This window comes from Mytilus edulis, chromosome 3, assembly GCF_963676685.1.
Source record: "Mytilus edulis chromosome 3, xbMytEdul2.2, whole genome shotgun sequence".
Lineage (NCBI taxonomy): Eukaryota > Metazoa > Mollusca > Bivalvia > Mytilida > Mytilidae > Mytilus > Mytilus edulis.
The window spans coordinates 34,964,492-34,979,903 of NC_092346.1; the positions used below are offsets into that span (position 1 = coordinate 34,964,492).

A 15,412-nucleotide genomic window follows, 5' to 3' on the forward strand; every position below is an offset into this window, starting at 1 on the left:
TAAATAAATTGTGCTGCATTTTAACTGTGTGGTCCAAACTAGAAAAGATTTCATAATATATATATTTATTTCAGTTCTGCAAATTATGTGAAAAAGACTGTCCATGTGAAACAAGTGCATCCAAACCCAACTGCAAAATGTGTAAAGTAAGTAATTTTAAAATTGAGAATTGCAATAGGGAATGTGTGAAAGAGAAAAGAACCTGACCAAAGGGCAGAAAACAGCTGAAGGCCAGCAAGGTGATAAAATCCAGCAACGGGAGGCTGGCATACACATTTCATCATATTCATGTAGTTTCATGATTTTGTAGTAACTTGGGTAAAGCATTGACAATAATCTTTTAAAAGCTCATATTAAAGATTAAAAAGTAGAAAATAGTGTTACTGTAAATTCAGAAATTAATGCGTGCATTTATTATTGCGATTTTGTAATTTTAGACTAAAATGTGGTTATAATTTTTGCGATATTGAGAAAAATCAAGAATTTCAAAATGTGCGTTTAAATTATTGCGATTTTAACCCTGTCGCATTTTTCGCAATAATAAAAACATCGCAATAATTTCTGAATTTACAGGTACCAAACACAAATGAAACAGAATTAAAAGTATTAAATATATTTAACATATAAAAAGGAAGATGTGGTATGATTGCCAATGAGACAACTGTCTACAAGAGACCAAAATGACACAGACATTAACAACTATAGGTTACCGTACGGCCTTCAACAATGAGCAAAACCCATACCGCATAGTCAGCTATAAAAGACCCTGATATATATGACAATGTAAAACAATTCAAACGAGAAAACTAACGGCCTTATTTATATAAAAAAATGAACGAAAAACAAATATGTAACACATAAACAAACAATTTATTATTTATACAATTTTTTTCACATTACCTACATGAACAAGGTAACAAGAAATAGTATTTGATATTAATAGAACCAATGAGGATGGGACCAATGAAATCACTTCTGTTCTGTGAGATCCAATATTTTGTAAATGACAGCTAACATAGTTAGGAAACTTGTATCCTGTTAAAGTGAAATTTGTCACAGTGCATACTATTTATAAGTGGCCAATATAGTAAGGGTAGTACACTGCTACTTAGTAGGGTGCCCAGTATCGAAGAAGACGTCTAGTTAATGAGTTTAAGTTAACGGAGAACATACGGCTAGATTTAGATGCAAACTGTTGAAAAATCATTATATTTTCCAATCATGAATGTCGTCGTATGCTGCCGTGGTCACATTTTTCAAAATTTCGTTGTTTCTTATGGTACCCAAAGATACTGTACAGTACAGGTCATCTTCAACACAAAAAATAAAATTATTCCTCTTTGTTTTATTTGTTCAAATTGTACTTATCATTTAGCTTAAGTATCAAATTATTCATATAAAGAAAGCTAAAAAATATTTATATAATTTAAGTATAAGTATTTCATGATTTTAGTAGGTCTATTTTTATAGCTGAAATTAACAACATTTTCAACGAAAGCAATTTTATTACGTGTTACTTTCCTGGGATTTTTACTCTGATTACATCATAAGACATGGTTCATATGTGTGCCAAATATATTTCGTGTAATGTTAATCGGTGAAAAGAAAATAGCAATTAAAAACACAAATTTAGTGATAATTTTGTCTTGATTCAAACACACCTTTTCTCATGCCGTTAATCGTTTTGTAGCTTACACTATTAGGTCATTAACTAGGACAATTGTCACTAACTTCATTTCTTTTTTTTGCTTGTTGTATGACCAATTTGTTTGTTTTTGATAGTCCAGTTTGTTTGAAGATCGTTGTTTTGTAACTTGAAATATCATTTTGTTGGTTTTTATAACTTTAATTGTTTTCTTTTAATTGATAGTTTTGTTATAATTGTAATATACAAAACAAATCCTTCGGTCACATTTCAGACCCGGAATATGGCACACATTCACAGTCCTGTTAAACTATGCTAATCAACCCCTAAGCAAAGTAGGACTGAAATACAATGGGATAAGTGTGTTATAACTTATGTCATGGTTCTTCTACTGAATTGCCTATTAATATGCGAGGAATTAACACTAAAGCTTTATCGAGGCTATGGGAGGACGGAAAGATCATGTATATTTTAGCATATTGCACAATGCTTCAGACCTAGACTATCTTCGTACTGATGATTACAAAATGTTGTACCATCATTCTTGCTATAAATCTTACACTAGCAGACACAACTGCAATTATTTTAAAGCTTAATCAAGTTCTTGTTCGTCTGTAAAGTGTTTCAGGGCATATATAGAAGGTCGTCAAATTCCTGACTGTATAAAATTTCTTTGGGGCAGTGAGAACCAGCAGGCCTTAATCAGATTTCTTGGTGAATTGATTGTTCGGCATCATGGTATATAAACAGTTACTATAATACATGAAGAAGTCATATTCTATTTAACACTTCCAAGGACCCTAAATCAGCTCAGAAGGAGTATTCAGGTTTGAAGAATTATTTTGTACGCCCGATGAAGTAGATACTCGCATGATTGTACATGCTATACATGTAGACAAAGAGTTTGGTGTGAAAGGAATCAAGAGTAGGCTATTAGTAAAAAAGTCACAAGATACAGATGTTCTTATCTTATGGGTTCATAAGTACAAGTGAGAGGTTTAGCGCTATGAAACCAGGTTCAATCCACCATTTTCTACATTTGAAAATGTCTGTACCATGTCAGGAATATGACAGTTGTTGTCCATTCGTATTTTGTGATTTGCATGAGCTATGGTTTCAAACTGGCAATATAGCTTGCACACAAGATTTGCTCCACTATTTACCTGTCCATGACACATGTAAAAGTATTGGGTTTGCCACCTGTAATATGGTACCAGCCGCACATGATGTTACATGATGCGAAACAATGTAATCGGTCCTGTTTAGGATCGATAGGCGCACTGTTTATAAGTCTTAAAGGACAACCCAGATGATTTCACCGATTTGTCAAACCTTTCTTATTGTGACATCGATGAATCGATTAATGCAGCTCGAGATCTTGTTGTTAGGTTGGATCATCTCAAGTCAAAACTAAAAATAGATCATTGTGCTTAAACAAATTGAGCGTAAAAATTGGCTACAATTTAAAATTTCTCCCTTGTCAAATTTCCTACTTGTGAATCTACTTTTAAACAATATGAAATAAGCGCTTCACTCCAGACATAAAGATATCTTCCAAAATAGCAAAACTAACCTAGCATTCTCCTCTTCAGTTCGAATGGGAAAAGAAAAATGACTTGTCTATCTCGAAGGTCAGATGTCATCCAAATTTCTGCAAGATTAGTTTGTACTTGTGAGGGGGAATCTGTGTTTTCAAAGGGTTGCATTTGCTTCGACAAAATCTATCCTGTACAGATGTATGCCCATGTCAGGCAAATGACATATGTCAAAATGTAAATACTCTTCTGTTTGCAGTAAGAAACATTGATGACGACGAAGATGACGATGCATAAGATTTCATTTTTTTGTATGTACCTTATAAATCATTGTTAGTTATCGAATGAAAATTAAGAAGTCCATAATATTTTCTAAACAATAAATAAAACATATAATCAATTTTGATATCGTTGGAAATATAGTAATAATCTTTCTAATGGGGATTCCGAAAGATATGTAAATTAAAAAAAAAACTAAAAAAAAACCCTGCCATATGTTCTCTGACCTTGGCATGGTTGATGGGCTAAAACTACAGGAGACCATAGAACGTAGTAGGTAATACTAGCCTCGATCATAATTTTCTATTTGCATTTGATCTTTTTTGTGTGTGTGTTTTAGCAATACTGTTGTCTGCTTGTTTTCATTTTATAAGATTTTAATGTTCCTTTGGTTTCTTACGCCTTTTTTGTTTGCATTTGTTTGTAAAAACATCGGTGCTGTACATAACCCTCTCCCTTATTACATTTTTGGAATACTTATAAACATTATAGCCAATTGTTGCTCATTTAGTATATGTAAGAAGGGGTGTTTTACCTGTTCTAATAGACGTTTTGCTTTCATAACTTTTGCCCCCCCCCCCCCCCTCTTTTTCTCTGTTTGCAGTAATTTTTACTTCTTCAAAGCAAAGTTATACACAGAACTTTAAATTCAATCAAGTTCGACGTTAATTTCAAAACAAATCATTTATATATTCTATTTCGCACCCAATAACAAAAATTTGATATTTACCTTGAAATTGACGACCACCTTACTATCAAAAGACGTGAAAAACACATTTTGTTTTCAACAAAAGATTAAAGTTAAGATCTAAAAAACGTCTTTAGATATTACTTGTAACGAATTGAATACAAAAATAACAAATTTAGAAATTGAAATAGGTCAAGGTCACTGTTATTTAACAGCTGTTCGAAAATTTCAAATTTGCACCCTACATGCAAAAAAGTCAATCTAAAGTCATTTTGGGGATAAAAATATAAAAATAAGTTCTAAATGTAGACACAAAAGATATTTTTCTATAAATTAATTGTTTTTATTTTGCTCCAAACTCATAGATCTAGGAGAATCAAGCTATCTAAATGTGACTGTGCATTTTCCTTGAATTTTTGAATTTTTGCTTTGACCTTTGACCCTGATTTAAAAAAATCGTGACCACGGTAGACAGCGACGACAATGCTATTTCGATGAGGATTGTTCTCCTCTTTCCAATGATATAACATATAGCCGTATGTTATTCCGTTAAGGCAAATCGATAATATTTGTTGATTGGGCACCCTACTAACTTGAGAAACTGTTGTAATGTCTATATCACAGCCAATAGTTGCAATAGGTTTCACAAGTATTTGTATGAAATGCAATCAAAACCCTATGTTACTGACTTGATATCTAAATCTTCCAAGGCTGATCACTACCTTTGTGATACACAAAGTTTAGTGCATTTATCATAAAATTCTATACATCCTAAACATGAACATTTCCAGAAATTTGTCAATGGAATATATGCTCAGATATTCAAATCACAAAACCAAATCTACTGATTTTTTAGGGGGTATGAGGGAAAACTTTATGTTCTTCATGTTTTTTTCTTAATCAGAAGCTTTTTGTGATATGTCATGAGGCAAAAAAATCTATATAGGAGAAATCAGCAATGAAAACTCTGTTCACATGAGGAATTAATTAGCTGTTTCTAAGAATATTATTTGACTTTTGTCTTATTTACTCTCACACAATATCCTTTTTTATTTCCATGTAAACATCCTTTTTATTTTTCAGTACTGTAAATACTGTAACCTGTGTTCTGCAGTCTGTGATACTATATGTCAACCAGGTAAGTCAGTCTGGATCAATAACAATTTACAGTACAGGACACTCAAAAATATTTCAGATAAATACAGTATACATGAGGTTTAGAATAAATTTAACACAAACCACATGTAGTTAGACATTACCTATTTGTATATGTAGTCCTTGATGCAAATTATAGTCTCTACATTTGAGTATTTAATCTCAGGAATTCTATTATTTGCAAGGTACAAATGTATTGGTTCACCTTCATTTATGTCAAGTATTAGGTCATTCATGATCAGAAACAGGTCACTTTAGCTGGTAATTATTCACTGCAAATCAGTCCAATTTCTTCAGACTGATTGTGATTGAACTCTGATTTACAACCCTAAAATCTCACCATTGTTATGAAATTTGAGCTGAAAACCCCTTTTTGTTATTAAATATGCTAACCATTTTGATGCATCAAGTGTGCATTTCACCATTGGTATACTGTATGAAAAGAAAATCTTTTATCAAATGAAAATAGATTTAGAATAAATTTGTACTATCAAAATAATCATAGATAATTATATTATTTTATGACTGCTCACATTACGAAAATATTTTCTTCCAAGCACATAAAACAGTTTTCCAACTTGTGGTCTGATTTTATTTATTAACCGGATTTTTGTGACAAAAATGTCGGTTATTGATTTGGGGATGTACGGCGGGCGGTCGGTCGGGAGGGCGGTCGGTCGGTCGGGCGGGCGGCTGGAATCAGATGTTGTCCGTGCATTAACTCATGAACCGTTCAACCAAAGCTTTTAAAATTTTAATATGTTGTTACTGACAACTAAATGAAGGTCAAGTTCAATAATGGCGATTTTGACTTTTACCGTTCAGGAGTTATGGTTCTTGAAAGATTGAAAAATGGAGTTTCCAGTTGTGTCCGTGCATTTACGCATGAACTGTTCTACCTAAGCTTCCCAAATTTTAATATGTTGTTACTGATGACAAAATGGAGGTCAAGGTCAATAATGACGATTTTGACTTTTACCATTCAGGAGTTATGGTTCTTGAAAGATTGAAAAATGGTGTTTCCAGTCGTGTCCGTGCATTTTCTCATGAACCATTCAACCAAAGCTTTTGAAATTTTTATATGTTGTTACTGATGGCAAATTAGAGGTCAAGTTCAATAATGACGATTTTGACTTCTACCGTTCAGGAGTTATGGTTCTTGAAAGATTGTGAAATGGCGTTCCATTCACGTTGTTGCATTTACTCATGAACCATTCAACCTAAGCTATTCAAATTTTAAGATGTTGATACTGATGACAAAATGGAGGTCAAATTTGATATTGACGATTTTCACTTTCACCATTCATCAGTAATGGTTCTTGTGATATTGCCAGGACACAAATAAATATTAATAAATCCGGTTTGCTGTCGTTGTGACAGCCTCTTGTTTATATTTTCTTGGCCTGGATCATAGCTATGGCACTGAATGATTTCTGAATGCATGATTGTGTCTTTATTTCAGGAGGAATTTTAGATAAAGTATCAGCTGCAATTGTAGGGTAAGTTTAAATTATTTGTAAGACAAGAAACACTTTTGATTAACTATGTTAAAATACACATGTACATGTAAGCTCAATTAGCACACACATCTTACGCTTACACACTGAATAAGGTGCCTGTACAATATGGATGCATGCACTTGAATTATAATGTTTTCAAAAAAACTCTTCATAAAAAAATTCAACTTAATATCTGATGAATATATCCAATTATTTTGACAAAAAATATTCTAAGTCTGATAACTGATTTTCAATAGATCACTATTTCTCGTAAAAACCAACTAAAGCACTAATGTGTAGTTTGCCTAAACAGAAGTCATATAACAATCACAGAAATTTGAACTTGATTTGAATAGTTCTCAAAATTTTCTGTATAATTACAAATTTTAGCTTACATTTACCTACGGTGTCATTGAAGAACTATACACCATATTATAAATTTATCAGATAAAGATACCCAAAAAGATATGATTTTTTGTTATATTTCCTTATTAGAGAGGTAAAACATGTTTTATTGCAAATTTATATGATTTAATAGTGTATACCCGTACAGGTAAAAACTGTAGATAAAGTTTATTTTTAGAATGGGAGTACGGTACATTAGTTTCTCTTTATATACATGTAATGGTTAGGGAAGAATTATTGTTGCTATTTATATGAAAGTAAGGAGGTACGGTGTGAAATGATTGCAAATGAGACAACTATCCACCAGAGACCAAATTGGTTTGATTTAGGCAACTATAGGTTAATGTCTTATAGTTACCAATAAGGGACGACATCAAAAGATCAATGAAGGATAAAAAACTTAATTCAAATAGTTTGGGGGTGGGGGGGTTAAACTTGCTGCAAGTTTTGATTATTCTACATCGATTTTACATATATCCATATGGGTCAATCAATTTTTCCCAAATTAAGTTAACAGGGGGGTAGGGGGGTCATTAAAAAAACTATGTGAATTAAGTTTTTTATCCTACATTGAACTTTTGATGTAGTCCCTAAAAGGCCCAAATTTGACAAAATGTAGAACTATTCAATAAAAGGCCCAAATTTGTAGAACTATTCAATAAAAGGCCCCAATTTGACAAAATGTAGAACTATTCAAACGACAAAAAAGGATTTCAAAGGAATAAATGCACAGACAATTACACGAAGGAGGGCAGTAAGATCTTTCCCAAAACGATGAAATTAATTAAGAATTTTTTTAAAAGACTGGATTTGCTAATCAAAGTTAGTAATTTTCTAAATAAAATTTTCATTTTACTGGTAATTTGGGTCTCAGTAGTTTATCTGGTGATTGGTGATAATTAAAATGCTGTAAAAAAAACCTCTTTGAAACTGACAATAAAATGTAAGTATGATATCATATTCCTCTGATAACAAAACATTCAAAAGTTGACACAAAGGAAAATATGATACCAAAAAAATTAACTTATTTTTATCCCTTAGCCAGAAGGAAATTTGAGATGATCTTTGAAAATAACAGTCATAGAATAATTTAGTTTAATATTCAGACATTGAAAGTCATATTCAAAGTAGCAATGACTTGTGCTAATGATGTAAGTTTTCATATAGATATATTTGTAACGAAAAAATTTGGTTAACCATATTTGCTTACTGTAGAATTTCCACTGTCCTATGCCCAGGCCAAGTAAATGGTTAATCTGAACTGCTCTCGATTTGGTCACAAGCACATTTCAAACAAATATGGCAGACAAGGAAGATGCTCTTACAATTTAATTTTAAAACGGCACAGCAGAACTTGTTACGCAAAAAAGAACACTAAGTGACTAACATTATAAAAAAACCCTTGGCTGGCAGCTGGCTACTCCGGATGATACCAGGGTCAAGTTAGAAAAGTACCATTTAAAATCTATATTGATAACAATTTTAACAATGTTCAGAAATTACAAAATTCTGATATTATTTTCAGTGCTCTACCTAGTCATGATCCTGATGAAATCAACAAAGATATTGATTCTGTAAAGGAATATATTGATAGGAAAGATGAGTTATAAATCAAGAAACAACGACCCCTGCAGCAGTCTCCTCATCATTTTCTATGTTTTGGTTATTATTCAAGATACAAGAACAAAGACCTGGCAGCAGTCTCCTCATCATTTTCTACATTTTACCTTACTCTTGTTTAAAACTGTCTTTTCTCTAACTGTGAGTTGTCTCCCATTGTTGAAGTGTTGTTGATTTTGAAAAAAATACAATTACATGGTTTTTTTAGATTTTGGAAAAATAATATATTGTAGGCAAATGCAGATAAAAAATATTATTAAAAAATAACATAAAGCACAATTGAGTTCTGGACCAAGAGGATAAAATGATTAAGAAAGATAATTTACAAAATGTGACTGAAATTTCCTTAAAAATCTATCACAATGGGAGATAACTCTTGTGATTCATATTTTTAAAATCTAATGCATAATGGTTGGTGATTTCAACTGCAGTCATGAAAATATTGTGATTTATTGGTCCTAAGCAGTTAACTTCTTCTTTATTCTTTATTGTGCATGGATTTATTTTGTTTATTATTTATTTGCATGAAACACTAAAAGTTATAAAGGAACTGGTTCTTATTGTAGTAAGCCTATTTTTTAAGTAGATTTTTTTATGAAAAATTATAAAAAAATTGAGGAGATGGTGTTTTTTTATCTTTCTGTTTGCTAGATCTTTATCAAATACATTATAATGATTTCTCTGTTGTTTTTTTGCTTCCTTGATATACTACATACAAAATTAATTGTCTTCTACCTATTTGACAGTTCAGTTAGGCCAAATGAAATAAATGTTAAATTCTTCTTGAAATAACACGAAATTCACAAATTATTTTCATATTAATTTTAAAAAAACCTCAAAAATAAAAGTTTTTAATCTATAGGTTATTTACCGAAAAAAAAATTATTTGGCAGGTCATGATTTTTAAATCCATGCTTACTTTTCATATAACAAATAATATAAATCTTATATTAAAAGCTACTAAGAAAAAACACATTTATTTTGCCTATTCCAGAAACTTAAACATAAACTTTCAATAAAATTTCTGGGCATTCTAGACAATTATTTTGGTTTCAATGATGAAAAATATTATTTTGGATGTTGTTATGTTAATTCTGATGCCTGTAGATTACAAATGATTATGTTCATGTTGTTCAGTCTATTTTGAGATAGCTATGGCCACATGGTAAGAAGCTCCATAATAAGAAGTTTGTGAAGTACTTAATTAAATCAAATTATTGAATAAACATTTACTTCACAGTCCACACTTCAATTTGTAAATATTTCAAGATGAAGTGCTTCTAAAAATCAAGCAGCATTGTTCGAAAGGAAATTGTTTTAAGTGTGTTCAAAGATATGACTATTTTATTTCCTTTATTTATTCGGATGTTTATATTGTTTGATGTGATTCTATGAGTGTTATATGACATTACATTTATGTGTGCACATGTATATGGTTAACTTAAGTCCCCCAAGAGTTGTCTAACATGATGTTTGAGTGTATGCTTTGCTTGGTTAACATATTTCAATGATTTTATTTAAAAAACCTTATCCAATGTGTGTAAGATTAAATACTGTAAATTCAGAAATTATTGCTACAACTATCATTGCCATTTCTGCAGAATAAACACAAATGTTAATTTGATGATTGCAATTTGTGGGCATAAATAGGACATTAGTTATTGATATTTCTTGATAATATACATACAGATATATGCATCAGTAATCAGGATGCAAGCTCTTATTATTCTGATACTCTCAGTCACCATTATTTGCAATAATAAGAACCTTGCAGTAATTTCTGAATTGACTGGTACAGTAAAAACCTTACAATAATTTCTGTGATCAATGTAAGGTTTTCATCCTTATTCAGTATTTGTAGATTTGTATTGTGTTGTGATCTGAGTACATTCCTAAGATCTGCTGTGATAATCCAAACATTATTCACTTTATGTTATAGATCTGTTATATTTCTATGTGTATTGCTGTCTAAGGGCAAGTGTAACCTATTGTACAAACATACAAGTATTTACAAGAGAATAAAATTGGAATCAATTTTTTTTTTTTAAATCTTATTTGCACCTTCAACTTCATTCCTACAATAGTTTAATAACCTTTAAATTTTAATAGGGGCATTCAGGCTCATCATATTCAAAATTATATAGAATAATGATCTTAAATTTAATACTAAACTTGACAGCTTAAGGAGGTACCTAACACTACAGGGAGATAACTCTGTAAAATCAGCTGAACGTTTTAATTACGTTGTGTTGTTAAGAGAATATTAAGCTTCTCAATGATCAAAATTAGTGTTTGTCAAACTGCTATATAACCAGTGTAATTTTTCTGATAAAATGGTTGGTTCAAATTTTTTTAAATTTTTATATTTTTGTCAAAGGGTCAAAGTAAATACTTTCTCAAAATTTTATGAAAATTAAACGAGCCATAAAGAATAGAATGTTTGTCATCTGTAAATTATGTTAACTCTCAGGGTTTGTATTCATAAAAAGTCACATGATTTTTGTATTAGTAAACAGTCACATGATTTTTGTTTCGGTTAATTTTTACTTATATCTACTATATTGTACAAATGACTGCAATCAATCTTGCAAATCTAGAATATGGATCAGTTAGGATCAAATTACAAATCAACACTTTATAATTCATGCATATAAACTTAGGACTGGGTTGGTCCTATGTCATTATTGTTTAATGAGGTTTAAATTGTTGGTGTTTATTAAATCTGTTGTATTTGTTGATAGTTTAATTAATTCTTAAAAATTAAAATGATTTTTAATGTTAACTGACATTTAGAAAACCCAGTCCAGACCCACAGACAATATTTATTTATAAATTACTTATAATTATTATTATCTTCAATCACAGATTCATATAGCAAAGACAATATGTTGCTTATGTCATGTATGTTGAATTTACAACATGACTATGCTTTATTACAGCTTGCCATTTTGTTTAGTTTTAGATTTTTTTCATTGATGTTTTTTTTATTTTTATAAATTTAGACTGGTGATTGTTAAATATTTTTCTGAATCTCTTTGGTTAGGTATCATTTTTAATACAGTAGTCGGCATTCTTCATTGTTTTGGCAATTCTTATTTTTATTTACAGTTATGAATCGAATAAATATCAAGATGTGTAAGCATTTTTCTTACTCAAAACAACCATTACTTTTGGCTTAATTTTTTTCTAAATAAAATTCATTATTTTCATTTTGCAAAAATTACTTGCCAGAAAAAAAAGCCTGTCATTGTGTATATTAAAATATTAGGGGGTCCCAATAAAAAGACTTTTGTCACAAATGGTAACAGAATTATTTAGGTCTTAATGAATATATAACAAATTATTTATCTAAGTGACCAATAGCTGGATTTATATTCATATACTTTATTTTCATTTGTTCATTATTTTCTATTTTTATAGTGTATGTTTGTCACTGTTTGTATGTGAAATTCTAAAGAACAACTAACGTGTGTAAATGTGCTGTAACATGGAATAAAAAGTTTTCTAACTAGTCTGTGTGTTATGTTCATCAAAAATATTACCAATGTATTTTAACTGATCGGGCGGAGCTTATGTTTTAATTTGCATAAGGACAGTCTATTTGAAGATGTGTGCGATAAGGTTGATTGCCGTTATAATTATTATTGATTTCTAATCACCTATCAGTGTCACCAAACAGATATACAAAATAACTGAGTGTATAATATGGGACAAATAACTGGACACTTCATTGATGAGTTTATCCCAAAACTATCTATAGATGGAGTCTGATGGACTGGTCTTTGATAAGCGAACCGGTTAAACTCCGCCCAGTCAAGTGAAATAAATCAAGTAATACCTATAACTAATATTGTCATAGATTTGCTACGTTTGTCTTCTCTGTGAAATATGTCCTTAATGGAGTACATTAATGAATTAAAGAAAAAAGTGTTATTTACCCAAAAAATTATCTGTCAGTCTTTTCATCAGCCTGCCTGTCAGTCTTATTTTAGTCATTGCAACTCCTCAGAACATTGCGAAAAAGAATTTAAACAACAGTTTTTCACATCAATTTTAATTTAACATTTCATAATAGGTTAAAAATAAAATAGTCGTACAAACAAAGACTAAAAACAACTTACAAAGTATCTAGAAGACATTATCAGGAGTCATGAATATATATATGTAGAATTGCCAATTTTTTTTTTCTTCAACGCTTAGAAACAGGAAGAAATGGAAGCTCCTTTAGTATGTCTGTCTTGTGTCATACAAAGTAGAAACAAAATTTACATACAAGACCATGTTTTGTAATTTCCTTTATTATGCAAAATTATTGGTCAACATTTTTGTAGTTTATTATTATTGGGGTCTTAATTTTTGTGGATTTCATGGACATAGATTTAACGTTTTAAAAAAATTAGTTTCAATAGTACTGGTATGCAGAATTTGTTAGGGACAACATAAAAAAATCAATGAAGGATAAAAAACTTAATTAAAAAAGTTCGGGGGGGTTGGGTGTCAAAATTGCAGCAAGTTTTGTTTAATTGACATCGATTTTATATATATCCTTATTGGTCAATCAATTTTTCCCAAATTAAGTTAAGAAGGGGGTAGGAGGGTCAGTGAAAAAACTATATGAGTTAAGTTTTTTATCCTACAACTTTTGATGTCGTCCCTTAAAACTATGAAATCAAGTATTCATCAAAATACAATTTCTTCCTTTCTTCGTGAAAAATAGATAACCATCAAATTATTAAGTCAACAAAATACAAGAAAATATGATATTTATGGCGGAAATTGTGATTCAAAGAAGACATAAGTTTGTACCAGTAAATTTTGACTCATTCATGACAGAAAAATTTGACTGAAGATTTTGTTGGCAAAAAATAATAGCTTTTAAACAGTTGGTGACTGTATAAGAACATATATTTGTAAATATATTAAGTCTATATCATTCAACAACAAACACAGCATGGTTACAGTAAAAAGTACATTATGCATAGAGAGATATATATATGATATGATTAAAGAAACATGAAAAGCACTTGGTTCATTACAATATCAATTGATAAATAATTGTTAGGAAAAAAATTTTTTGATTATAAATCAATCAGACAGCAACCCAGCTAAACCTTAAAGCCCTAAGAAGACACACCTTCTTCAAAAATGGAATATAGATTTACTATTGGCATCATACATTCATGGATAAACACAAAATATATTGTCAAGATTCTTAACCAAATTCGTCACCATAAATTAATTCCCTTTCAAGATCATGTTCACAATTTTATTCATTTTACATCTTTAAATACTGTGGATTAATTTAATTTCGTTAATACCAATTTTCGAGGATTGATGAAAACCTGCATTTTTCGTGGATATTTGATTTCGTGGTTTTGCCAAAGTATGCATACATCTCTTTAGTAAATTTGCAGTTCGTTGAACATTTGAATTCATGTTCACCTGTTCCCACGAAATCCACGGAAATTGGTATCTTACGGATAATAATGAATCCACAGTAAACACTGTTATTTATCATGCCAATTTATTATCATGTGATATGAAATACATATAAAAAAGCCATCCAAAAAAATGAATACATAGTTGGAATTATATGTTATGTCTAACAATTACTCTAAGGAACACATTTTAACTAACATTTTCACGTGAAAGCTCACTGACATAATATGGCAAAAGGACGGAGACAACCAATCAAATGATGTACAAAATAGCATGTGATGAACAACAAATTTCAAGCACTAAAGATGGTTGCTAGGAGGTATTTCTAATTTCACAACATTGATGTTACTAAATAAGGTACATTTATTGGTTGTTAATATTGTACACTATTTTCTAAGATCAATTACAGTTTCTTGACAATTTTAAATACTTTCGTAAATGAAGAACACTAAAATATCTTCAAAACCAATGAACAAGTGCATCCTGGGTAAAATTTTGAAGCCTACACCCAAAAAGATGTGATTGACTTTGAACATTATAGATACAGTGCAAACAATGAAGTATCATTAAATTTCCAATTATCTAATGACATTCTATTGATATATCAGGTATCCCCTTTTATCTTGACTCTAACCCATCTGTGAGAAGAGGCAGATTGATGTATAAAAAGTGCTGACAATTGACCTCTCACATTCATTAAATAATTTATTATATTAAACAGAAACAAAAGTGGTTCTATATAATCAAGTGACTTCAAAACAATTTTCATTTGGACGAAAAAACACAAGAAAAATGAAAAGCATTACGAAGACATCTTGTTTACTACTGGCAGAAAATATGACAAAGAAGGGTTTTAAAGACTTTTTTTACCTTCTGTTTTTTTCCAAACATTTTATCGTAAAACTTTTTATATAGAGTTGCTTGTTCAGAGAGGCAACTTCCATACTTACTATTAGATTAAATCAGACAACATTTGTAAATATTTGTATCACAAACTTAGTGTAAATTTTCAAAATATTACCCAGAATTCATCACAAAAGAAGGGTTTTTCAAATGTAATTGTAAAATTAAATTAATCTTGCATATTTAACATCATATAGTTGGCTTAATAACGCCAATAATATTTTGTCCATTTTTTTCATTAATG

At 30.3% G+C, this 15,412-nt stretch overlaps 1 protein-coding gene across 1 annotated transcript in view; it reads left to right on the forward strand.

Annotated features, from left to right (window-relative positions):
- LOC139516349 (sarcoplasmic reticulum histidine-rich calcium-binding protein-like) overlaps positions 1-12,337 on the forward strand; it is a 14,079-nt gene extending 1,742 nt beyond the window's left edge. The window contains exons 2-5 of the mRNA XM_071306402.1: positions 75-146; positions 5,231-5,285; positions 6,765-6,801; positions 8,732-12,337. Of these exons, the coding sequence (XP_071162503.1) occupies positions 75-146; positions 5,231-5,285; positions 6,765-6,801; positions 8,732-8,816 (249 nt within the window). The 3' untranslated portion in view covers positions 8,817-12,337. The remainder of the gene's footprint in view (positions 1-74; positions 147-5,230; positions 5,286-6,764; positions 6,802-8,731) is intronic.
- Positions 12,338-15,412: the final 3,075 nt, after the last annotated feature.